Raw genomic sequence first — 23,654 nt, forward strand, 5'->3', positions numbered from 1 at the left:
GGGTGGCCAGCATCACCCTCCCTACCTGTGCTCAGCTTGGTTGGTTAATTTTTTTTCTCCAGATAATTTTTAAAATAATATTGTTTTCCATTACCATTTAGTCCCCTTATTACTCCCCTTCCCTGCACAGTCGCCACGTCCATGAGTCCTTTTTCCTTTTTCCTCAATCCCTCCACCTTCTACCCTCCGCACTTTAGCTATCAATCTGCTCTCTATGTCTGAGTCTGTCATTGTTTTACTCGTTAGTTCAGTTTGTTCCTTAGATTCCATGTAAGTGAAATCATATGGTATTTGTCTTTCCCTGACTGGCTTATCTCGCTTAGCATTATATTCTCCAAGTCCATCCATACTGTTGCAAAAGGTAAAACTTTCTTCTTTTTACAGCCGAGTAGTATTCCACTGTGTAAATGTCCCAGAGTTGTTTTATCCACTCATCTACCGACGGACACTTGGGCTGCTTCCATATCTTGGTGGTTGTAAATAACACTGCAGTGAACCTACGGCGCTTATGTTCTTTCGAATTAATGTTTTGGGGTCCTTCAGATGTATTCCCAGAAGTGGGATCGCTGGGTTAAAAGGCAGATCCAGTTTTAATTTTTTGAGGTATCTCCATACTGCTTTCCATAGTGGCTGCACCAGTCTGCGTTCCCACCAACAGTGCACGAGGTTTTCATTTTTTCCTCCACATCCTTGCCAAGCACTTATCATTGATTGTTTTAACTGTTTTTATCTTAGGTTCTGGAGGGTTTTGCTTATCTCTAAGAGAGGAACGAACTGCTTGCTGGGTCACGTGGACACTCCAGGTTGGCCAGGCCTGCCCTGGGCTTTGCTTTCCCGGTACCTGCCCAGGTTCAGTTTGAGCACTCAGGTTGGGATGCCTGCCCAGCATGCACAGCCACTCTCACTTTGTCATTTATCAGAAATGCTGCTGGACGCCTCGTTCCCTCCCCTGTGGCCAGTGGGGCTGTAACGTTGACTCTGGGCGTGTCCAGCACAGAGGGCCTCACTTTTGGCAAAGGGCTGTAATTCCCGTGAAGTCATGGGCTCCAGGGTTTATTCGAGTTTCTAACATGAGCAGGAATACCACCTGGCTCTTGACAGAACTTGTTTCTGTGTTGTTTTTCCTTAGACGTCATGGATCTGTTGTAACAGCCAAGAAAATCTGCGTGAAGTAAAGATGAACCAGGACGTGCATCCTGTATAGAACATCTTGGGCTTTAAGCCCCTTATCTCTGGGGAACCAGTTAAGGCCAAAGGAGTGTGGCCAGCCTGGAGTTCGTCCCATTTTTAGAGCAAGCTAGAAGCAGAGATGCCATCAGCAGGTCCGGCGTCTCCGATCCAGGCCCTCCCACGTGTGTGCCCACATGCCATAGCCCTGACGCTGGGCGCACAGTCGTCAGACTGTGTTGTCTTTGTGCTCCTGGAGTGGTGCACCTGCCAACCTGGTAGCGTCCGCTTCCCCCAGCACGTTCCCCCTCCTGCCCTTGGGCTGGGCTCTGTATGGGTGCTCCAGCCTGTCCAAGCAGAGTCCAGTGCCACCTGACATGCCAGCTGGCACTGCCCAAGTCTTCTTGGGGCCACATGACAGCTTCAGACACACTGTGACTGTCTTTGTCCAGCTGGGAGTCAGGTGTGGCTAGCGTGGCGCAGTGGCTTATGCCCAGTGCAGCGGGCACCGTGCTGCGCCTTGGCGGTCCTCCTACCTCGAGTGTGCCTGTTTGGGGGCAAGGGGTCCTGTATCTCACTTCCCACCCCTCTGCCTGCTGCGGAGGAGATAGAAGCCTGGGGGTCCGCACGGCCGACCTGAGACGCTCTGTGTTTTGCAATTGGGGCTCTTTGTGTTATCTGGGTGCTCTGAGGAGCTGCAGCTACATCCACACCTTGGTTCAGAGTTTATTTGGGGGAAAACCCCCAAATCCCAAGTTCCCAGGGCCCCTCCAGTGGCCTGGTCCCAGGGGTGCTGGTGAAGCTTCAGTGGAGCCCAGCCCAAGGACACTGCTGCGGGGCCTGGTGGCTGTGGCCCCACCAGCAGCTCCCCGTGCCCTACCCCCTCTGAGCCTTGCTTTTCTTACCTGTAAAACGGGGTTCGTCGTGGGATCACTGGCATAAATCTGCCCAGGGCTTCTAAATGTCTTCAGGTAGTTAGCAAGTGTCACAGGCTAGCGAGTAGGGTGGGGCTTTGGCGCCTGGTAGCGCGCATTGCTGTACGTCCTCATGGGGAGCGGGCAGGTGAGGAAGGGGAGGGCAAGGGAGCTCAGGCCTGACAAGTGCAGGAGTCACAATGCTCCGTGTTATTCAGGAGAGGACGAGCGTGCTGGTCAGCTCAGGCGGCCATAACAAAGCCACAGACCAGGTGGCTCAAACAACAGACATTTCTTTCTCCCAGTCCTGGAGGACAGAAGTCTGCAATCAAGGTCTCGGAGGGCTGGTTCCTCCTGAGGCCTCTCTCCTTGGTGTGTAGACAGCCGTCTCTTCCCTGTGTCCTCACATGGTCCTCCCTCTGTGCATGTCTGTGTCCTAATATCCTCTTGTTATAGGGACACCGGTCTTATGGGATTAGAGCCCAACCACATGACCTTGTTTCAACTTAATTACCTCATTTAAGGACCCTCTTTCCCACTACTGCCATGTTCTGAGGTCCTGGGATCAGGGCTCCAACATGGGAATTTTGGGGACAGAGTTCAGCTCGCGACAGTAGAGATGTGCAGACAGGCCGTGGGTGGTGAGGACAGGGCTGTGACGGAGGGGGAACTGCAGACCTGGCAGCTGAAGTCACCACAGAGAGTGAGCAGACAGTGCTTGGGGATGGTACAGGGGATGAGGGAGTAGGGCGGGCAGTGAGAAGGTCAGCTGGGTGGCCGGTGTGTTGATGACAGAGCTGCTCTGGGGAACAGAGGATAAGGTGTGTGCTGTCTTCCATGCCCTGAGACTGACAGGTGAGGCTGGGGACACATCCCCATGTGGGCAGGAGGCTCTGGGAGAAGGCACATTGGAAGGAAGTGGGTTTTCTTCTTATCTTGGTTGATTCAGTGACAAGATGTGGGACCACCTCTTGCTTGGATTGTACTCACCTGAGTCCTCTTGGCTTCCGACGGTGCCCGTGCAGAGAAATTCCCAGATGTTGGGGACTGTGAGCAGAAGAGGACCCTTGGTGCTCTGGGATGCCCATCCAGTTCTCGGTTGTTCATGGGTCCTCTTCGAGTTGTGGGGTCCTCTCTTAGCAGCGTTGTATGCCGCAGCCCTCTTAAAGGTCATCCCCAGGTCGGGGTGGGGAGGGTGAGGGGTGAAGGCATGCCTGGCATCCTGGGGCAGCCCCGTGGTAAGTGCCAGGCTGTTGCTTCTGAGGGACACCTATGCTTAGGGTGCCCTCCTGACATTGTGCTGATGTGCAGCGTGGTGTCCTCTGCTGGAGCTGCTGCTCCATCTTTCCCTGGGGATTGTGAGAGGCTGAGGCCGGCCTTGCCCCTGGGTGCAGCCCGGCTGCTGTGGGCACGATGGCCCGTGTGACTGCAGTCTGCCTGGCACTGTCAGAACCTTCCCAGTTCTGTTCCCCAGCTTTGTGGGTGGGGCGTGTCAGGCTTTGTCCTGCGGGAATGAGGATGCCCCACTCACCGCCCATGTGCTGTGTCCTCAGGTGCTGAAGCGAAGGTGATTTTGCCCAAGAAGGAAAAACTGAAGCTGAGGCGGGAGCGGTGGCTGCAGAGTAAGTGCTTCTCTTGTCTCCCGGCTGGCGACATGGCTCACTCATAGCCAGGATGGCACAGGCTTCCTGTCCTCTGTCCAATTCATGGCCCTGTGTCAAGGACCAGGGCAGGCCACGCTCAAGGGGTGGGATGGCAGCATTCCCGAGATGGCCTGTGATGTGACAAGCAGATGGCCTCCGAGGAGGTGGCCTTGTATGAGCTTCTTCAGAGCCTTGACTTCTCTCTAAGAAAATGGTCTCAGGAAGGTGCTTCACTTGACTTCTTGTGTGTAAAAATGATGTGTTTGGTCCTGTGATGAATGTGTAATTACAAAGGTGACACATGCTGGTCATGAGTTCTTTAGGGGTCAGAACTGTCTACAGGGGCAGATGAAATCACACCCCTTCAGCATGTGTCCTTTCAGACCTCGGGGCACACACCCGCGCAGGTGTCTGGGCAGCAGCAGCTCTCTGTGTGATCCAAGGACTTCTGAGTCCTGTTTCTTCTGAGGGTCAGCGGGGCCTTTCTCTCCAGGTACCTATCTGTTACATAGATGGCCTTCGTGCACTTCCAGCTAAACGTCTCATGACAGGTCGAATGCCACTCTTCATTTTGTTTTGGAAAATATAGTTATTTTTCATGATGCTGAAAAATTTGCTAATATTTTTCTAAAGACTTTCTTGTACAGATTGTTTTGTAATTTTTTTCTTACTGTTGTGTTTTTAGTGTGATCTTGCTAATTTATAAAATTAAGTCAGAATACAGTTGGCCTCTGTTCGCAGATTCAACCAACCTCAATTGAAAATATAGTCACATGCCACATTCCAAGGAAGGCGTCATTAGGGAGAACGTCACAGAGGCAGTTACACTCACCTGAATGGTACAGCCTACTACACACCTAGGCTTGATGGTACAGCCTCTTGCTCCTATATAGCAGGTTACTGTACAAAGCTAGGTTAAATCAAATACAGGAGAAATGACGCAATCAGGAGACGAGGTAAACATGACGTACAGGGCCGCTGTGGTGGAGCACAGCTACTGTCTACAGCACACTTTTTAAAGTAGGAAGTATACACTCTAAGATAAGGCAGTAAGTACACAAACCAGTAACAGTTGTTATTATCATGATCAAGTATTACGTCCTGTACACAATTGTAGGTGCTGTAATTTTTCAAGTTTCTTTGTCACATATCTGTTCATCTGTCTGTTCCTGTCTGTCTGTCCATCTACCAGCCCATGTTTTATCTGTCTGCTTTCCAAAGTAAGTACAGGCATCAGTGCACTTTCTCCCAAACAGTTTTGCTAGAGTTTAGTATTTGTTTATGGCTTTTTTTTATTTTTACTTTTAGATAAAATTTAATACAACGAAATGCAAGTCTTAGGTATGTCGTTGAAGGATTTATGACAATTGCTCATACCTGTGCAGCCATAATCCTTCCCCTGCAGAACCCCCGCACCCCCAGGAGCCCTGTGACTGCCCAGGGGTAGGCACCGCCTACTCTTTCTGGGTCCCGCTTGAGGTTCACTGCTCTGGATGTCATGTGAAGGGAGTCATGCAGGACATGCCCTTTCTGTGTTTTTAAAATTCATCCATGTTGCCTGTGGCTGTGGTCCATGGAGTCCTGCTGCTGAGAAGCATTTCTTTATATGGGCATGGTGTTTGGTGCCCACTTTCCTATGGATGGACACCTGGTCTTTTTTCTCTTCTAGCTGCTATGGCTGAGGTTGCTATGAACATTCTTTACAAGTCTTTTTGTGGACTTCTGTTTTCATTTCTCTTGGGTAAATACTTGAGAATGGAATGCTGGGTCATAGGGTGGTTGTATGTTTAGTTTTACAAGCAACTACCAGATGTTTCTCTAAAGTGGTTGTACATTTACACTCCCACCAACGACGTCGGGAGCTCTGGCTGCGGCACGGCCTTGCCAGCACATGGTGGCCGTCTGCTGAGCACGGAATGGTAGCTCATTGTGGGATCAGTGTTCATCGCCACGGACCAGCACCTTCATGTCGTCACTGCCGATTTGCCCCTCCTCTTCACTCGAGTGATTCCTGAGGCTCTTTGCCTTTTTATCACTGAGCTCTAAGAATTCTTATGTCCTGCACACCAGTTCTTGGTCAGGTGTGTGTTTCACAAATAATTTTCTCTCAGGCTGTTTGTGACTTCCTGTTCTTCTAAAAAACATCATTATTTTGGCCTTTATATTTTGGTTTCTGATCTATCCTAAATTAATGTTTGTGGTATGAGGGTTTTTTTTCCATGTGGATGTTCAGTTGTTCAGCACTGTTTGTTATAAAGACTTTTGTTTGCTCACTCAATTGCTTTGGTGTCTTTGTGACAAATCAAATGGCCTCCTGCTGTTTCTTGTACCTTATCGTACCCTGGGCAGTCTATATGGCTGTAGTTTAAGTCTTGAACTCAGTTAATGGAAGCCCTACATCTTAGTCCTACTGTTTTAAGATTGCTGTGAACACTCCAGGTCTTTGGCATTTCTGAATAAATCTTACCATCGGCTTGTCAATTCTTAAAAACCACCATGTCTAACAAAAATCTAGTTGGGATTATGATTGAGATTGCTTTAAGTCTATAGATCAACTCTAGGAGAATTTCCATTTTAACAATATGGACTCTTCAAGTCCATGGACATGGTATATCTCCCCATTTACTTAGATTTTCTTTACGAGGTAGGGCCCCCCCAAATCCTGGAGTTATCTTCTGGAGGGCGGGCCTCTTTTAGTACAGGCTTCCCCCACAAAGTGAGTGTTCTAGGAACCCATCTGTATCAGTGTACCAGCTGGCGTAGTTGTGAGAGGCTGCATTCAGCTTCAGTGAATCATTTTGAAGACTCTTAATGTGTTTGCCCATTTCATGACGGGTGATTTACGAATGCACCTGTTCACACTGTACTGAGTGTTCAGCAGTTTTTGACCAAAAAGGGCCTGACTCCTGTGCCCCACCCTCCTTATTCATCTGGTCCTACCCTGAGTGACGTTTTTTAGAAAAGATTTTATTTATTTTTGGAGAGAAGGGAAGGGAGGGAAAAAGAGGGAGAGCTACATTGACCAGATGCCTCTCACACACCGCCAACTGGGGACCTGGCTCACAACCCAGGCATGTGCCCTGACTGGGAATCAAACCAGCAACCTTTCGGTTTGCAGGCTGGTGCTCAATCCACTGAGCCATACCAGCCCAGGGCCTGAGTGACTTTTTTTTTCTTGTTTCCCTGGATGAAAAAAGTCCTCAAAGGGAAACATTTTGCCAGTGTGGAAGAGGTGAAACAAAAAACAATAGAAGCATTAAAAGGCATCAAAACTGATGATTTCAAAAACTTCTGAGCAGTGGAAAGTGTCTCATTAGGTGTATTTTGAAGTACTTTGAAGGTGACTGAAGTTGAAACAGGTAAGAATAAATGCGCAATTTTTTATAAATGAATTTCAGGGTTTCCCCCCCCCTTGTCCTTTTTGTCATCAGTGTTGCATAGGTAGAGTTCTCACATGGTTTCTTTCTGATAATTTTATTGCTGTTTGAAGCTATTATAAATGCAGTCCTCAGAAGCTACATTTTCCAGTTTTCTGCTAGTACCTAAAAGTATTTTTTTAAAACTAATCTTGTATCTTTTGACCTTGCTAAAATCGTATTAGTTCCAGTAGTTCTTTTGTAGCTCCCTTAGAATTTTCTACATTAATACTCATGCCACTTAAAATGGAGACAGTTTTGTATCTTCTCCCAAAGTTTATTTTTCAGTCTTCTTCTCATCTTCCTGACTCAAACCTTTGGTGCAGCAATAAAAGTTGTGAGAATTGTTCCCTGCCTTGGGGACCAGGGGTCGGGGCCATGCTATCGTCCTACCAGCTTGCTTTGTTCAGGAGGGGGAATCCCGGGCCACATGGCGCATAAAGCAACCTGACATCGTATATGTTTCTTGCCCTATTTATATGGAACTTCCCTGGAGTTTTTCTGTAGAAGATTAGCAAACAGGCTGGGCAGTAAGAATGACAAGGATGCTCTCATGTTGCCCTTCTTCTGAACTCTGTTATGAGACATGGGTGGGCTTTCAGGGAGCTGGCACCAGCCCTCCTGGGCGCCTTATAGAAATGCAGGTTTCAGTCCATAAAAATTTCCCATGTTCAACATAACCAGTGTGGTTGGTTTTAGAGACCTGATTTGCCTAAGTTATACTTTCTTTTTTAAAGATATTAAATTTTTTTTTCAATTACAGTTGACATACAGTATTATATTAGTTTCAGGTATACAGCCCAGTGGTTACACAGGTATATAATTTTCAAAGTCATCACCCTGATAAATGTTATCCACCTGACACCACACATAGTTATTACAGTATTATTGATGGTATCCCCATGCTGTGCTTTACAGCCCTGTGACTGCTCTGCAGTGACCAGTTTGTACTTTTTAATTCCTCCACCTTTTTCACCCATATTGGCAACCCTCAAAATTCTCTCTGTATCTATGAGTCTGTGCCTGTTCTGCTTATTTGTGAAGTTGTTTTACAGATTCCACATGTAAGTGAAATCATATGACATTTGTCTTTCTCTTATTCCATTCAGCACAGTACCTCTAGGTCCACTGTTGTGGGCGGTAAGATTTCATTCTTTTTACGGCGCTGTCATGCTCCATTGTATGTGTGCACCACCTCCTTATCCCCTCATCTGTTGATGGACACCTGGGTTGCTTCCAGAGCTTGGCTGTTGTTAATGATGCTGTAACAAACATATGGATGTATGTGTCTTTTTGATTTAGTGGTTTGGGTTCCTTCAAATAAATACCCAGAAGTGCAATTGCTCAGCCCTTCTTTGCCTCTTGTTACAGCCTTTGTTTTAAAGACTATTTTGTCTGATATAAGTATTGTTACCTGAGCTTTTTTTGTTTGTTTCTGTTTTCATGAAATATTTTTCCCGTCCTTTTGCTTTTAGTCATTATGTGTCTTTCAATCTGCAGTGAGTGTCTTGTAGAGTTAAGGGTCTTCCTTTGTTATATATTCAGGCACCATTTATCTTTTGATTAGAGCATTTAATCCATTTGCACTTAAAATAATTGTTGATAGATATGAATTTATTGCCATTTTATTGTTCATATTTTTTATCTCCGTCTTAAAGAATGCTCACTTTCTTAATTTTTGCTATTATTGTCATACACCTAATTTTTGCCTAGTTTATATACCCAAAGAACATTGCTATTATTTTTGTTTGCCTTAGTTAATTATCTTTTAGTGGGATTAAAAATAAGAAAAAAAAAGAGCCTTTAACATTTCTTGTAACACTTGTTTGGGGTGATGAACTCCTTTTGCTCTTTCTCGTCTAGGAAGCTCTCTATCTGTCCTCAGTTCTAATTGATAGCTTTTCTGGTAGAGGAGTCTGGGTTGTAGGTTCTTGCTTTTCATCACTTGGAATATTCTTGTCAGTCCCTCCTGGCCTGCAGTTTCTGTTGAGAAATCAGCTCCATTGTATGTACCTAACTGCTTTTCTCTTGCTGATTTTAAGATTCTTTTTGTCTTTAACCTTTGGCATTTTAATGATGATGTGTCTTGGTGTGGGCCTCTTTGGGTTCATCTTGTGTGAGGCTCTGCATTTCCTGGACTTGTAAGCCTGTTTCCTTCAGCAGGTTAGGGAAATTTCTTAATCATTTTTAAATTGGTTTTTAATTCATTGCTTAATCTCTTTTCCTTGGCACCCCCATGATGCAAATGTTGGTATGCTTGAAGCTGTCTCAGAGGTTCCTTAAACTCTCTTCATTTTTTTATCTCTCTCCCTCTCCCTCTTTTCTGTTGTCATTGGGTGTTTTCTGGTTATTTTCCAGACTGCTGATTCGATCCTCTGCTTCATCTATTCTACTATTGATTCCCTTTAATGCAGCCTTCATTTCAGTTATCGTGTTCTCCATTTTCGACTGGTTCTTTTGTATCTTTTATATCTCATTTCTTTGTTTTCAATCACTTTGCTGAATTTCTCACTAAGTTCTTGTGCTCGCCCCCTAACTTCCTTGAGCAGCCTTATAACCTGTGTTTTGAACTCTGCATCTAGTAGATTGCTTGTCTCTATTTTGTTTAGGTTTTTTCCTGGAGTTTTGTTCTGTTCTGTCCTTTGGGACATGTTTATTTGTCTCCTCATTTTGGCAGGCTCCCTGTGTTTGTTTCTGTGTATCAGGTAGAGTTGCTGTGTCTCATGGGCTTGGTAGGGTTAGTTGCCTTGTACAGTAGGTGTCCTGAAGGGTCCAGTAGCACAGCCTCCCATCACTCAGGCTGGGTGCTTGAGGTGTTCCCCTGATGTGGGCTGTGGGCACCTTCCTATTGGCACATCAGTGGGAGGGATTTACCCGCAGCCGATTGGCTTCAAGGACTGACTGCGACCACACTGGAGGGTCTGCTGTGCAGGGGTCAACCCCATGGAGCTGGACTCAGTTCAGTGGGGCTCTGGTGCCCAGTGACTTTTCCACTTATGGAGGTGGTTGGGTGGTGCTTCAGTGTGGTCAGAAGCTGTGCACCAGGTGAGCTAGCTCTGGGGCCTCCTGGGAGGTACAGACCAAGATCAGCCACTGCCTGTGCCCTGCCCAGGGCCTCCCAGCATGAGCTACAAAGCATTCTGCAGATAGCTGCTTCTTGTGCTGGGTTTGGAGGTTCCCAGGAGAAGCTGAGCTACGAATCAACAATGGCTGCTGCTGGTGCCAGGCCTGGGGCCACTTAGCAAGTGGTACAGGGCATGCTGAGGCCAGGTGCTGCTTGTTTGGGGTTTGCGAAGCTTGGAGAGATTTTAGAAAGGTCCAAAGCATGAGTCAAGACAGGCCATTTGTATGTATTGTAAGAGCCATTGGAAACTTCCAGTCGTGGGTGGGCCTGCAAGTTGGGTGGAGTGAGGTCTCAGGGAATCACCAAGACAGAGTGTGAACAGTGTTACCCAGGTTGATGGAAATTCAGATATGGTTCCCATCTGCTGGCTCTGTTGCGAGAGGACTCAGCAAAGGAACAATGGCCTCTGCCAGCACTTCTGTTTGGGAAAAAGCTGCCTTTGTCCAGCCCTGATGGACAATTCCGTGTGCCCCTGTATGTCTCTGGCACCTTGTAAGTGCTGCTCCAGTACTGGCGCTCAGAGCTAGTGAGTCCAAGGAAAGCAGAGTGTAGGCCCTTCAGGAGGAACGCCTGGGACTCCAGAAGCCACTAGTCTCACTCAGCCACAATCTCCACCGCTCTTCATAGCCAGAGGTTGTGAGAACCTCCCTTCCCAGCACTGGAGCCCTGGGCAGGGGGCTTGATGTGGGGCTGGGACCCCTTGATCATCAGGGGGACCTCCACAGCTGAGATCCCTCCCAATTTTTAACTGTCACACATGGGTGTAGGGCCAGCCTGTTAGCATCTCCACTCCTCCTACCAGTCTTGATGTTGCTTCTTTGTATCCTTATAGAACTTCTGTTCAGCTCAGTTTCAGGTGGTTTTGAATGATGGTCCTGTAGTTTACTTGTAATTTTGATGTGATTGTGGGAGGAGGTGAGTACCACGTTTACCTACACTGCCATCTTGGCCGGAAGCCCTGTCATGCTTTCTTAATTGCACCTCCAGCTAGTTTTAAATTAAACCTCTTAGGATGAGGCCAGTCAGTCTGTGGGAACCTTCCTGCACCAAACCTTGGAGGAGAGCATGGGAGCAGGACATGGCCCCCCAGTCCCCAGCCAAGCCCTTGGAGATACTCTCCAACTGTCATTGCTTTGGAACTTGCTGCTTTAGACCACAAAATTGATAGATTTTCTTGTCCCCCTTTGCTCTTGAGTAGGCTGGCCTTGAAATCCTGCTTCTGGTGGGACAAATGTCAGCATACAAGTCAGTCCAGTCCAGCACCCTCAGAAAGGTTTCCTGGAGAGAAGGGAGCGAAGGGGCTCTGCACAGCTTAGGTGCAGAGGCGCAGAGGGGCCAGTGGGGGTGATGAGCCCCAGGGTCCTGGGAAGCCAGACCAACCTGGCCTGCAGGGCAAAGGGAGGAGTCCCGTCCCTAGACGGAGGGCGGGGCTTGGGGCGCCGGGGCAGTGCTTGCTTGAGCTCGCCCTTCTCCCTCCCTCCACTACTGTCTCTGCCAGAAGGGGTGGTGGGCTCTGTGGGGCTCAGGGCAGAGGAGGGAGAGGAGTCTATTGGCACAGAGCCAACACCCCTTAAATTCACGGTTCTCCCCATCTTTGGCAATTGCCCTTCCAGGCTGGGAAAGAAGGACATCCACATCTGAGGACAGAGTCATGTTTTAGTTGCAAATAAATAATAAGTTATGAAACTCTTCAAGGGAAACCAATAAAGCTGCCAAACTTGCATCTGATTTTCTGCTCAGGAGTGAGCGCTGGTTGGTTGTATGAGATTCAACTGCCAGACCTTTCTCTTCACTTGGGCGCCCATGCTCGGGTGCAGGGCTTTAGAAGTACATGGTGTGCGTGAGTGTGTGGGTTTCCCCCCGCGGGTCCACCCTCTTACACCTTGCCACATGCAGCTGCCGCCCAGGGCCTGTGTCCCTGCAGGTCCTCCCGCTGGAATGCCCACTCCCCTCTGTCCCATCCACATGCTGCCCCAGCTCCCAGAGCAGTGAGGCAGGATCTGTGAGCCAGCCCAGCCCTCAGGGCCGTCGGGGTACCCTGAGGGTCCAGGGGAGCCGGGCAACAGTGAGTACTGCTCCGCCTGACTGCCCTCACCCAGCTGTCCTCCGGCGTTCGGGCTCCCCGCCCCTGCTGTCCCCAGACCCCTCACATTTGGTACTTTTAGACTGTAAAATATGCCCCTCTGACAGGTGACAAATGGCATTCACCATTGTCATTTTCCTTGATTTCAGTTGGAATTGAGCAGCTCTTCTGTGCTTTTTGCCTTTGATTTCTCTTTGATTTGTCATGATTAAGTCTTGTATAGTTAATTTTTAGGAACAGCAGGAAGGAGGAGGGAGGGATTCTTTTTTCCCCCAGAAGGAGAGCTGGCCAACATTCAGTTTGGAGCACTGCTTCTAGTCCCTGCTCCCCACTTGGCCCTCTTGCACGTGGGTCTGTTTGAATTTCAGTCCTTTCATGATTTACTTTAATATCCAGTAGGCCAACTCTTTTGTTGCTTGTTTTTTTTCCAAAATTGTTTTGGCTATTCTTATGCATTTAAGGCTTTTTTAAAAAATACGATTTGGAACTAGCGTCACAGGTTCGTTTAAGACTCCTGTTGAGGTTTGACTGAGGTGCGTCAGACTTGTGGATCTGTGGGGAGGCCAGGCTGGCCCCTGCAGCCTGTCACGGCCACTGGTGTGTCCTCAGGCGGAGGTCAGCCCACCCACCACCTCTCTTGGTGCTGTGCCTCCGGCTGGGACTGGTGGGGGGTCGCAGTCATCTTTTTCTTCTGCTTCATGACTGAGTGTGGCTGGTGTTTCACCACACGTGATATTAGCCACAGGCCTCTCTGGGAGGTCCTCTTGGTCAGACTAAGGTGTTTCCTTCTGTTTGTGGTTTCATTGTCATTTTTATCGTGAGTGGGTAGTGAGTTCTGTTGGATTCTTTTTGGTACTTCTGGTGACTAATGGCCTTCCCTCTGCTAAAGCAGCCACTCCAGTGCACTGCCTGGCAGATGTCCCCATGCGAGCCGTCCTTGCATGCTTCAGACACTTCCTAGTTGGACACCACGTGTTAATTTAAAATGTTTTGGCTTTGATTAGTTTAGCAACTGTGTCCATCTTCCTGGGAGCTGCTCTGCTCTGCTCCCCTTGGTCCTTGGTCCTGGTGCAGCGTTGTTGCTGGGTCTGCAGTCCCTCCAGTAAAGGAGCGGCAGCTTCAGCGTGCCATCCCTCCTGGCTCCTTCCCCAGCCTGAGGCCACTGCCCCAGCCACCTCAGCCCCTACCCCCAGCCCTCCCTGGGTGCTTGAGCTCTCTGGGAAGCTGAGCAAACAGCTTACCCTCATCCAGGAAAGATGGGAAGACCAGAATTGTCACTTTATGAACCAGAATAACCCCGGGGCTCAGAGGGATGGTGTGGGGTTTGCTGCACAAGGACTTGGGAGGATGGGCGGTCTGTCCCTTGGACTCAGCTACCTGCGGCCAGGAGAACAACCTGCTCTACACAGGGTGGGCCTTGCTCTGGGCAGCCAGGGCCTTCAGGGTGGACAGCGCTGCCTCGGCTGCAGGCTGGGAGAGGATCTGGCCTTCGCGAAGCCTGCCAGGCGCTTCTCCCCGGTGGGAGGTGAATAGTGTTAGTTTCTGGAAAGTCGCCTTTTGCAAATGCCTGTTACGGTCCTCACTCACCATGTAGCCTTCCCACAGTTGCTGGGGCCCCGCATTTTCTTTGCATTAATCAGTGGGCTGTCCTGAGTCTGTCCTCACGCATGCGGCTTCCCATCCAGGGCCCTGTTTTCTCCTGGCCTGCTCTCGGCCTGGTGGCCATCACTGTTGAGCCCATACTGCCTCCTGTATCTGCCCCGCAGGACTGACGGTGACCACAGCACTCTGAAGGGCCTGGCCGTGGGGTCACAAGAATGCACGGAGGGAACAGTCCACTACTGGGCCACTGGCTGCCTCTTCTCTGGGGGCATCTTGTGCTCTGTGAGGAGCTGGCTGTGAACTATCCTGGTCCTTTGTCAGGAAGGGGGTTTTTAGTTCCCTATTTAGATGTGATTCAGAGTCTGTACCTCATTATTTATAGTCCAGCACACTAGGATGGGATGGGTGTCAAGCCCAGGTCTCACCCCAAGCCTGTCACTGCCCTCATTCCCAAGCATTTTTAGTAGCAGGCCCTTGTTTATGTCTGAGAGAAATCTGGTGCAGAGCAAGGCACCAGATCAGTTGGCACAGGGTCAGGAGGCATAGCAGCCCCTGGCCGTCCCCTAGGTCTCTCTAGGCTGCCTGTGGGGGCCCCTCTGGCCTGGCCCCTCTCCCTGGGCAAGCGAGGGCCTTTGTCCAAGATCTGCATGCCCACCAGTGAGCCAGCATTTTCCACAGGCCTCACTGTGGAAATCACACGTTTGATTGTGTTTTATTAACAATTTTGAAATATATTTTTAAATGGAAATCAAATTGTAAGTTTGTGCCCTGTTCAGGCCCTGCCCAAACCCCTTCTCCAGGGCGCATAGGCCGCTGCCATGCCCCCCCACCCCCCCAGCACAGCCTCACCCTCTGGCTCTTCCACACCCTGCTGTGCCCCGCCGCCCCTCCCTCTGGCCCTGCTCCCCCCTCCCCCCGCCAGGGGCTGTGCAGATGCCTTCTGAGACCTCCCCATGGCACTAGTCCACTTCATGTTAGGAATCCCACTCCTGCTCTCCCCCTGCCCCAGCTCCCCGGAGGGCTTGCAGGTGCCAGCAGGACAGAAATGAGGGGCCTGCCTGCGGCAGGAAGTGGGCAGGAAAGGGAGCGGGCCCGGGCTTGGACTCCTATGGCTGGGCTCCTCAGCCTTCGGCTCCTGTGCTAACCCTTGTTCCCTTCCGCAGAAATTGAAGCTATAAAGCTGGCTGAGCAGAAGCTCAAGGCAGAGAGGAAGCGGCGGGCCACAGTGGTGGTGGGGGACCTGCAGCCCCTTCGGGACGCCCTCCCTGAGCTACTGGACCTGCAAGCTGGTGCCAGGCAGCCACATGCCCGAGGGTAAGTGTCCACCTTCAGCTACCTAGAGAGCTCAGGCTGTGATGGCCAGGCTGTGAGTAGTCGGCCCAGCCAGGGCCTTTCCACTGGAGAAGCTTCCAAGCTAGCTGGAGCCCACCCCTGTCGGGACAGCGGGGCCAGGACTGGGGCCGGTGTATGAAAGCCACGCCCAGTGCCACTGGGTTGAAGAGAATTACCAGGGCTGGTTTTGTCCACAGTGTCCTTAACTTATGGGAAGCCTGTTGGGGTGGATGTGGTGCCTTCCTGGGTAGCTGCCTACCGGGCCCTGGGCCGTGAGGCTGGCTGAGAGTCCTGCCCCCTTGCCTCCCAGCCTTCAGGAGGGCTTAAGCCACTCTAGGTACCATGGGCGCTGAAGAGACTCTCTGCCACCTTGGGACCAGGAGGGGCTATGAGAGGCCTCTACCCACCTGCCATTCTGTCTTTTAATAAGAGGGGGTAGGGATCCAAGGCGCGAAGCCTCTGGCTGGGAGGGCGACGCTCGACCCTTTTTTTCTGGACCTTCTACCACATGGACACCTTTTGAGGGCCCCGGCTGGAGGAAGGGAGTGCTGAACCCCGGTTCTGCAAGTGCAGGCTCCAGGAGAACCACACTGTGCCCCGGTGGACACAGGGACAGGGTCAGTGATGGGAGGAGCAGAGTAGCGTCCTGGAGCAAACGGAGTTGGTACCAGGTCAGACTGGGCCAGGGTGACGGGAACATGGGGATGCAGGAGTTGTCCTGCGTGGACCAGAATGTTTTTCATTCCTGTTTTACAAGAAATATCAAAGAAAGATGAGGCCTCCTGGCCTGGAGGCTGAATTTAGGAGTTGGCCAAAACTGGGCAGTTTTTCTCCCTTCCTGCCCCCGCCCTCCCCGGTCCCTCTCCCCCGTGAGCCCCCTCAAGCTCCCTGAGTCTCACTTAGGGAGAGGAGTGCTGGTCCCAGCACCATCCCAAAGCCTTGCTGTGGGCTGCAGCCTCAGAGGTGTGCCTGCCCCTGGCGGACCTTCCAGGGGAACGTGTGTGGCACTGACTGGACTTCTCTGTCCACAGCAGAACGAGCAGCAAGCCCCGGCCAACCGAGCTGAGCCGGATGAGCGCGGCGCAGAGGCTCCAGCTCCTGTGAGTGCGCTCCCCCCACCCCCAACCAAAATGAGACTCTGGTGCTCCCATCTTCCCTCCCCACCCCACCCTACCCCAGGGCTGTCAGGTGTCTGGCCAGGCCCCACAACCTCAGTCCACTTGGGTGCTGTGAGGAGCTCAGCCAGGGCCAGCTCTGGGGCACGGCCTGATTGGCACAAAGCTGCCTGTTTCCTGGGGGGCCAGGAAGTCCCTCCCCCTGGGGCAGAGCAGGGAACAGCTGCTGCCAACTCTTGGGGGTTGCCCTCAGGCCCAGGTCCTTGTTGGAGTTGTTGTCCTAGGTATTGTCACCTGGCTGGGGCAGTCACTCGTCCAGTGGGGTGCAAGTTCTCCCATTAACAGCCAGGAAAGCTGGGCTGCGACCTGGTATGGCCTTGCCCATGGTCACACACACAGGGGCAGAGCACAGGCTGGTCCCCTATCCCCTCAGTTCCTGATGCCAGGCTGTCTCCATTAGGAGAGCAGCAGGTGCCCCTTTGTGAAGAGAGCTGGCCTGGGGCCTGTGAGGGGCACAGAACTCCTGGCCCTTTGTCCCTGCAGGGGCCGCGTCTATTTTGGCAGCGTTGAAGGGAGGGTGCCTCTTATGTAAGGCTGTCTGCAGGAGGCCTGCAGGCTCTGCCTGCCTGCGTTTGGCAGCCTCTTGTGCTCAATAGCAGCTCCTTGTCAAGGTCGGGGATGGGGGCCTAGACCCCTTCCTCCCTGGGGAAGGGGCAGGGAGCCAGCACCCTCCAGCCCCACACGGGGGGACATAGTGTCTCCAGTGTCACTATGGCCATGAGGAGGCCCCAGGGAAGCCTCTTCCCTCCTGCCTGAAGCCATGCTCAGCCCTCAGGCCCCTTGGCCTGACCCTGAAGGCCACCCTGCCCCTGCTCGAGAAGATCAGGCTTCCTTCCTCACTCCCTACCCCTCACACTGGCCTCTCCTGTCCACTCCAGGGTTCAGCCTGCGCTGTGGTGCCTGGGTGGGGTGGCCCAGCTGAGGCAGGTCCTGGGTGTTAAATGCTCTCCCCACTGCTTCAGGAGCATGGGCTCTGCTGACCTCTGACCTCAATTCTTTCAGTGAGGAAGAAAGGACTCGCTTCCGGGACCTACTGGCCAGTCCAGCCTACAGAGCCAGCCCCCTGCTGGCCATCGGGCAGCAGCTGGCCCGGCAGATGCAGCTGGATGGCGGTGGCCTGCTCTGACCTGGCCTGGGGCATGCCATATGCTCCAGGGACACATATGAGGTGCCAGAGAGGGCCTGCTCCTCCCCATTGCCACCCTGAGCCTAGAGGGCAGCCTCTTCGACTGTCTCACTTGTTAGGACCTGTGGAGCAGCCTACACCTCTCACCTCCCCCAGAGGGTCAATAAATGCTGTATGAACTCAGGCAGTGGGATAGTGCTTCCTTCTGTGCCCTGGCTGTCCAGTGAGCATGACAGTTGGTGTTCTGAGTCCCAGGTTTGAGGGTTGGGCAGCAGAAACATTGACTTACACCCTTGATCTGAGGACGTGGAAGGGGTAGGTGCCTTTCTCAGGCCTTTGGGAATGGGCATAGGGCTTGTACCGCGTGGGGACCAGCTGCCCGCATCCTTCGAGGGCACTGGGGGACATGTGGCTCAAGCAGAGGGTGGGCCCTGGGAATGAGGTACCTGGTGACCGCAGAGCCTTGGCTTGGGTGTGGTCCCACCCTCAGGCAGCTGGATGATTGGACTAATGGCTGTGTCAGGGTCACACTTGGCCACCTGCCCAGCACCGACCCAGGCCCCGACGCTGCCATGTGCCGACCCTCAGAGGGACTCAGACCCCGCTTGTGCTCTCAGCAGCGGGCATCTCGAGGTTTGTCCTGGGCAAAGAGGGCGGGCAGTGGCCATACAGCATCAGCCAGTGGGGTGAGTCAGGCCGGCAGCTGCACCCCTCAGGGTCTTGTGCCGCTTGAAGCCAGGTGTACAAACAGTAGCTCTGCTGCTTCTGGAATGTTCCTCGTGCAGTGATAAAGCCGGTGCCGGCAGCCTGGGCTGAGGTCATGGGGCTGAGGGGGCGGGGGACAGCCCCTCCATGCTTCCATGTGCTCCCGTCCGATGACGAGGGTTTTCCAGGGTGCCTGCTTCCAGGATATCTGGAGAGCCAGCTGGCGGGCGGAGATAGCAGGACGCCGGTCTCTGGGCCTCTCTGATGCCGCGTTCCCAAGGCAGCTGGCCCTGCTTTTGGACCTGAGATGGCGGGTCTGCGTGGAGAAGGAACCTTCTTAATTTCAAGTCAAAGAGACTCAACTAAACTGCATTTTTCTTCTAAAGATGTTCAAGTAACACAGGTTAAAACAACAGTCATGTGCATATTCTTGATGTTGGTTTGTGTTTGTTAAGTTTTTCTTAAGGTTGGAGAAATGTTAATTGTAAGATTGTTGGTACAAAAAACAGTGATTACCTGTATTATGAACCCAGATGTTTTTTCCGGTGCCACGGGCACTTGGGCCATGGAGTCTTTGTGGGCCTCCCAGCAAGTTTGGAGCCTGATCTTTCCTTATCGTTCTGGTCCCTACACCCAAGGGGAGGCTCTGGGAGCCAGGCAAGCCGGGGCCCTGGCTGGGACCTTCTGTCCATAGGAGAAACAGGCCTAGAGGGGGGAGGCCCCCTCCTGTGATGACATCCTCAGAGCTTCCTAATGCCCCCATGACCCCCTCTTACACACTTGACCTCCTCCCTCAGTTCAGGTCAGCACAAGGCTCAAGGTGCCCTGGGAGGAATGCCCCCCTCCCCCTGGGCCAGGTCAGCACAAGGCTCAAGGTGCCCTGGGAGGAATGCCCCCCTCCCCCTGGGCCAGGCCCCTCCCGACAAGCCTTCTCCCTGCCTTTGGCGCCTGGGCTTCCAGCACAGCGGTGATAACTCCCACCTCAGCTTCTCTCCCGGGCTGGGGAGCAGATTCTAATTAAATAACAGTGTTTAATTAGAGAATCCAGTACCCATCAGCCCTCTGGCTGCAGGGTTCCCGTAGGAACAAGCCGAAGCCTTCCCTCTGCCTCCTGCAGGTGCCCTGGGCCTGATGGACCCAAGCCCCCCGCCCAGGCTAATGTGCCCCTTGTCCTCTGGCCTGTCACCTAGCAGGACCCATTGTCAGCTCCATCTCATTCATTCTATGCAAGTGTATTTGGGCCCCCACCCTGGGACCAGGGGGCATTTGGGAGCTGGGCCTCTGACTGGGCGTCAGGGGCACCGGGATCACATGGTGCCTCTGTTTGTGTCCTTCGCCTGGTGCGAAGACACTTTATGGCACAAAGGCATGACCTGCTCCCCAGTCTTTCCTCAGACCCCTCCCCAGTTCGGGGGAGGGTTAGTATGTGGTCCAGCTCTGTGTCACCTCGGCAGCCTTTAGACGAGCCCAGCATGCCTGCCAGTGCTGCTACCAGCCAGGGCGCCTGACCCCCGGGCTCCCTAGAGAGCAGACCCTTTACCCATATGGACATCTTTTCCAAAATTAGTCCTTCTCAAATTCAAAATGCAGTCTGAGTGATATATGTATATATATTTTTAGCTCTTTGTCGTAAAAATGTTAGGCGCATAAAAACCAGAGGGGAGTTCAAGGCAATTCCATGTGTCTGCAACCGTCAAGACCAGTCCCGGCCCCATCAAGGGGACACAGGCATCACATCTGCCACCGGCAGTGTTTCCACAGGCGTCTCAGAAGGCAGGTCTCCTAAGAAGTGTGACCAAACACAGTGAACAACAACAGTGCCTTAATGCTGCCAAATGTTCACTCGGTCTGCCTGCCTCCATGTCTTGTGAATGTCCCATTTGCTTGGCAGTGGTTGGTGTCACTTCACCATGTTCAAGTCCCTTGGAGCACCTGCTTGACTGCCATCAGTCTGCACAGTCAGCTGGCTTTACTTGTCTCATTTGATTTTTAGGGATTGCTTCTTTTAACATTTAATTTTCTGTAATGATGTAAAATGTTACATGGTACCAAAATGTCAAGCCTACTAAATAAAATGCAAACCTCTCTTCCTAATAGCAGTGCTGGACAGTTAGGGATGATGGTTTTGTCCTATTCCGGGGGAATTCCCACTTAAAAACAGCACCTTGTTGCACCTGTAGGGGGTGTCTGGGTTTACCCCTGAAGCGTGGGGTCTCCCTTCGCACTGGATAAGGACGGCTGGGCTGTGAGTTAGGAGCCAGAGAAACCGAGGTCCTCCCTGTCCCCCAGCTGGGGGTCCTGGCCAGTCACTTAGGCCCAGGGTCCTTGGTTTGCGTTGATGAGAAAAAATAACCTCACTGTTGGATGCAAACCTTGAGGGAGTGATGCTGGACATCCTGCTGTGTCCAGCACCATGTCCTCAGTGTCCTGGTTCCCAGGACAACCTCATGTCCTTACACCAGCCCAGTGGGGATCCTGGGCAGCCCGAATCCAAAACAGGAGTGATTGGAGAGAATCGTACTGGGATTAAATGGCGGCATGTGGAGGAGGGGGAGCGAGGACAGCGCCCTATGGGGCTGAGCTGACAGCTGCCCGGAGCGCATCGAGTTCCCCAGGGGCCGCACAGCTGACTCGCTGCCCCTGGCCTCAAAGACCCCTTCCTGCCTTCGTCATGCGACCTGCACTCCTGGGAACACATCAGTCATGTGTATGTGCACATGCATGTGTGTATGCATGTTCACACAGGTACTTGTGTGTTGTGATTGTGTATGCTCCCAATTGTGCAAGTGTGTGTGCACGTGTGCAAGTAAATGGTGTGATTGATTTTCCACTTGCTGAGTGGCTTGGCATTCCCCGGGATCAGTGTGGCCTATACCCTCTGCTTCCCCTGTAACCAGGCACAGCTGTGCACTTGATCTCTCCAAAATACATGTATATGACATGCGATGCTTTGGGGAAGCTTCCAGAGCAGCACATGATGTCCTGTGCTTGTGTGGTGACCAGCAGTGCTTTAGCTGGGGGCCTGCTCTAGGATCTGGCATGAGGACCGCTCAGAGCAGGGACCCAGGCAACTCAGAGCAGGCTTGTTGCATGAGCAAGAAATCCACATCGGCTCCTGTGAGTGTCTGTGACGGCAGCACAACCCAGCACATGGTGATGGAGGAGAGGTGCCATCAGCAAGTCAGGCAAGACGTATTGAGAAATGAGAACTTTATGGAAGAAATGGTAAGTCGGGCCTCCAGGGAGCAACAGAAGAGGAGCCTCCACTGTGGTTCCCACCCTGACGTGGCAGACACTGCCTTCTGCGGTCCCCTGTGAAGCAGCTCACGGGACAGGCACCTGCTTGGGCCAGACTGAACACTGCTGCATGAATGACGAGTGCCCCGGTGCCTGGTGGAGCCGTAAGTGATCCTGCATCACACTGAGTTCAGTGGACACTTGAGAGAGAAACAAATGCTTCCAAGTGACTGTGGTCCAAGAGGAGGCAGCATCAGGACAGCGCATTTCGAAAACACTCATACAGAACACACTACCCGGTGAATCTCGGAGGCAGCCAAAAATGTAGTCGGAGGAAGCTTGCATCTCAAATGTTTTCATTATGTGCGAGAGAGAATAAATAGTACATGAGCTAAGTGTTCGTGTCCAGGCTGTAGAGAAGAAATATGAAATAAAGCCTGGAGCCCAAGGAAGCAGGAGGAACATGTGGAAAAATCATGAAAGAACCAGCGGGTTTGGCAAACAGGGAAACAGTAGAATTTAGAATCCATGAAGCCAAGGCCTAATGGCCCCTGGGAGTTGCTTGTGGGGGAATCTCGTGACCTGACCTCTATGGCCTGGGTGACCGTCAGGAAAGTAGTCCTTGCTCTACAGGGAGCCCTGGGGCCAGGTGACCATAGGCTCCAGCCTGTCCTCTTACAGCCAGGCAACCCCTCTGTGCCTCAGGGCCTCCATACGTGGGGACAATGACAGGTTCTACAAACATCATGCCTAGTCATACAGCAGTGTGTTGTCGCTGCTGTGTGTTGGTGTGAGGCGCCTCATGACCTTCCTCCCCTGAGACTCATTTGCCGGCCAGGAGCTCTCTGCTCCACTTGCTCATGCTGGGAGATGGCAGACAGTGGGCCCCATTCCTACTGAGGAGGGGGATTCGGACTGAGCGGTAGGAAGCTGGGTTCCCGGGATGGTGCAGGGGTCAAGGGCGTTGGCTGCTCAAAGGGGTCATTTCTCATGGCCAAGTGGTCTCAGAGACTTGGGGAGAGAGCCAGAGGCTCTGATGTCTGCATATCTGGATGTCTGAGGAGCCACAGGGGGGCTGTGGGCCAGGAAAGTGCCCTGTGTACCCTCATCCAGGGCCAGCTGGGGTGGGAGTCTAAGGTGGGGGGGGGGCTGGTGTCCAAGAGTACCCGCCACAGCCATGCCAGGGTGAATCCTGGGGCCCCACATCCTTTATCCTGTCCAGGATTGCTGACCACAGACATCTCAAGAATCTGTAGGCTACCCAGCAGCTCCCCAAACAGGGACCCCCAATGCTGAAGGAAAGGGCACACCTCTCCCTCCCAACCCCAAGAACGGAGCTGGCTCAGCTAAGTACCGCTGCCCACCTCAAGAGAGAGCGGGGTCTCTCTGGCAGATAGTTGGGGGCAACACTGTAGCTGGGGGACCCCACGTCTGTGTCTGTGGTTCCTCTCCTAGCCGAACAAATGGCCCCTGAGTGCCACCACCCTGTGCCTGTGTCCAGCTCAGGGACCTCAAGCAGAAAGACAGCTGCCCAGAGCGAAGGGAAAGTGTTTAGTTGAAACTAAAACAAGACTGTCATATATTAACGGCGGCTGTAAAACAGAACTTAGCCTTGTAATAATATTTTGGTTCTGTTTCCACTATGCACACCTAGAAAAATGCGAGTGCGACCTCAGCACAGTGGAGCACCACATTCCACGAGCCTCACGGCATTTCTGCTGTCATTCAAGACCCGACTGTGCATCCCAAGCTCCAAAGGCTGCCGCAGCGCCATCACTCACCGTGGGACTGAAAGGGGTGAAATACAGCACAGGCTGTTCACCGCGGCTGGGGTGTGAATAAGAGTGATGATAGGTGGGTGCCCAGCTCTGGGCTGAGTGTCTCATGGAGCCCTCGCAGCCCCACAGAGTTGGTGTCATCACTGCTGCGTGTTCCAATGAGAACGCGGGCACAGGGAGGCGGGTCTCCCCACCCACTCAGTGGAGCAGGAGGCCCAGGTCACCAGCTCACAGAAGCGTCTTCCCTGCCTTTTGGTGCAGCCCCTCCCATACAGCAATGACAAAGGTCCTATGTGAGCGTGGCCAGATTGTGACTGGTCCGGGGGCGGCCTTGGTGCCTCCCAAGGGGTGC

At 52.2% G+C, this 23,654-nt stretch overlaps 1 protein-coding gene and 1 long non-coding RNA gene across 5 annotated transcripts in view; both read left to right on the top strand.

The window, feature by feature from the left end:
* The window catches only part of SLX9 (SLX9 ribosome biogenesis factor), a 33,528-nt gene extending 15,763 nt beyond the window's left edge, over positions 1 to 17,765 (top strand). The window contains exons 3-6 of one of the 2 annotated variants that reach the window (XM_090272167.1): positions 3,635 to 3,703; positions 15,113 to 15,263; positions 16,313 to 16,381; positions 17,459 to 17,765. In XM_090272167.1, the coding sequence (XP_090128293.1) occupies positions 3,635 to 3,703; positions 15,113 to 15,263; positions 16,313 to 16,381; positions 17,459 to 17,582 (413 nt within the window). In that variant the 3' untranslated portion in view covers positions 17,583 to 17,765. The remainder of the gene's footprint in view (positions 1 to 3,634; positions 3,704 to 15,112; positions 15,264 to 16,312; positions 16,382 to 17,458) is intronic. The other variant, XM_090272168.1, reaches the window with a different exon arrangement.
* A 5,616-nt stretch (positions 17,766 to 23,381) lies between these two features.
* LOC150020650 (uncharacterized) overlaps positions 23,382 to 23,654 on the top strand; it is a 43,199-nt gene continuing 42,926 nt past the window's right edge. For all 3 annotated transcript variants that reach the window (XR_016509240.1, XR_016509242.1, XR_016509234.1), the window contains exon 1: positions 23,382 to 23,595. This is a non-coding gene — a long non-coding RNA (uncharacterized LOC150020650). The remainder of the gene's footprint in view (positions 23,596 to 23,654) is intronic.

The sequence above is a fragment of the Furipterus horrens genome, unplaced genomic scaffold (genome assembly GCF_987537825.1).
Source record: "Furipterus horrens unplaced genomic scaffold, mFurHor1.1.pri manual_scaffold_1, whole genome shotgun sequence".
Lineage (NCBI taxonomy): Eukaryota > Metazoa > Chordata > Mammalia > Chiroptera > Furipteridae > Furipterus > Furipterus horrens.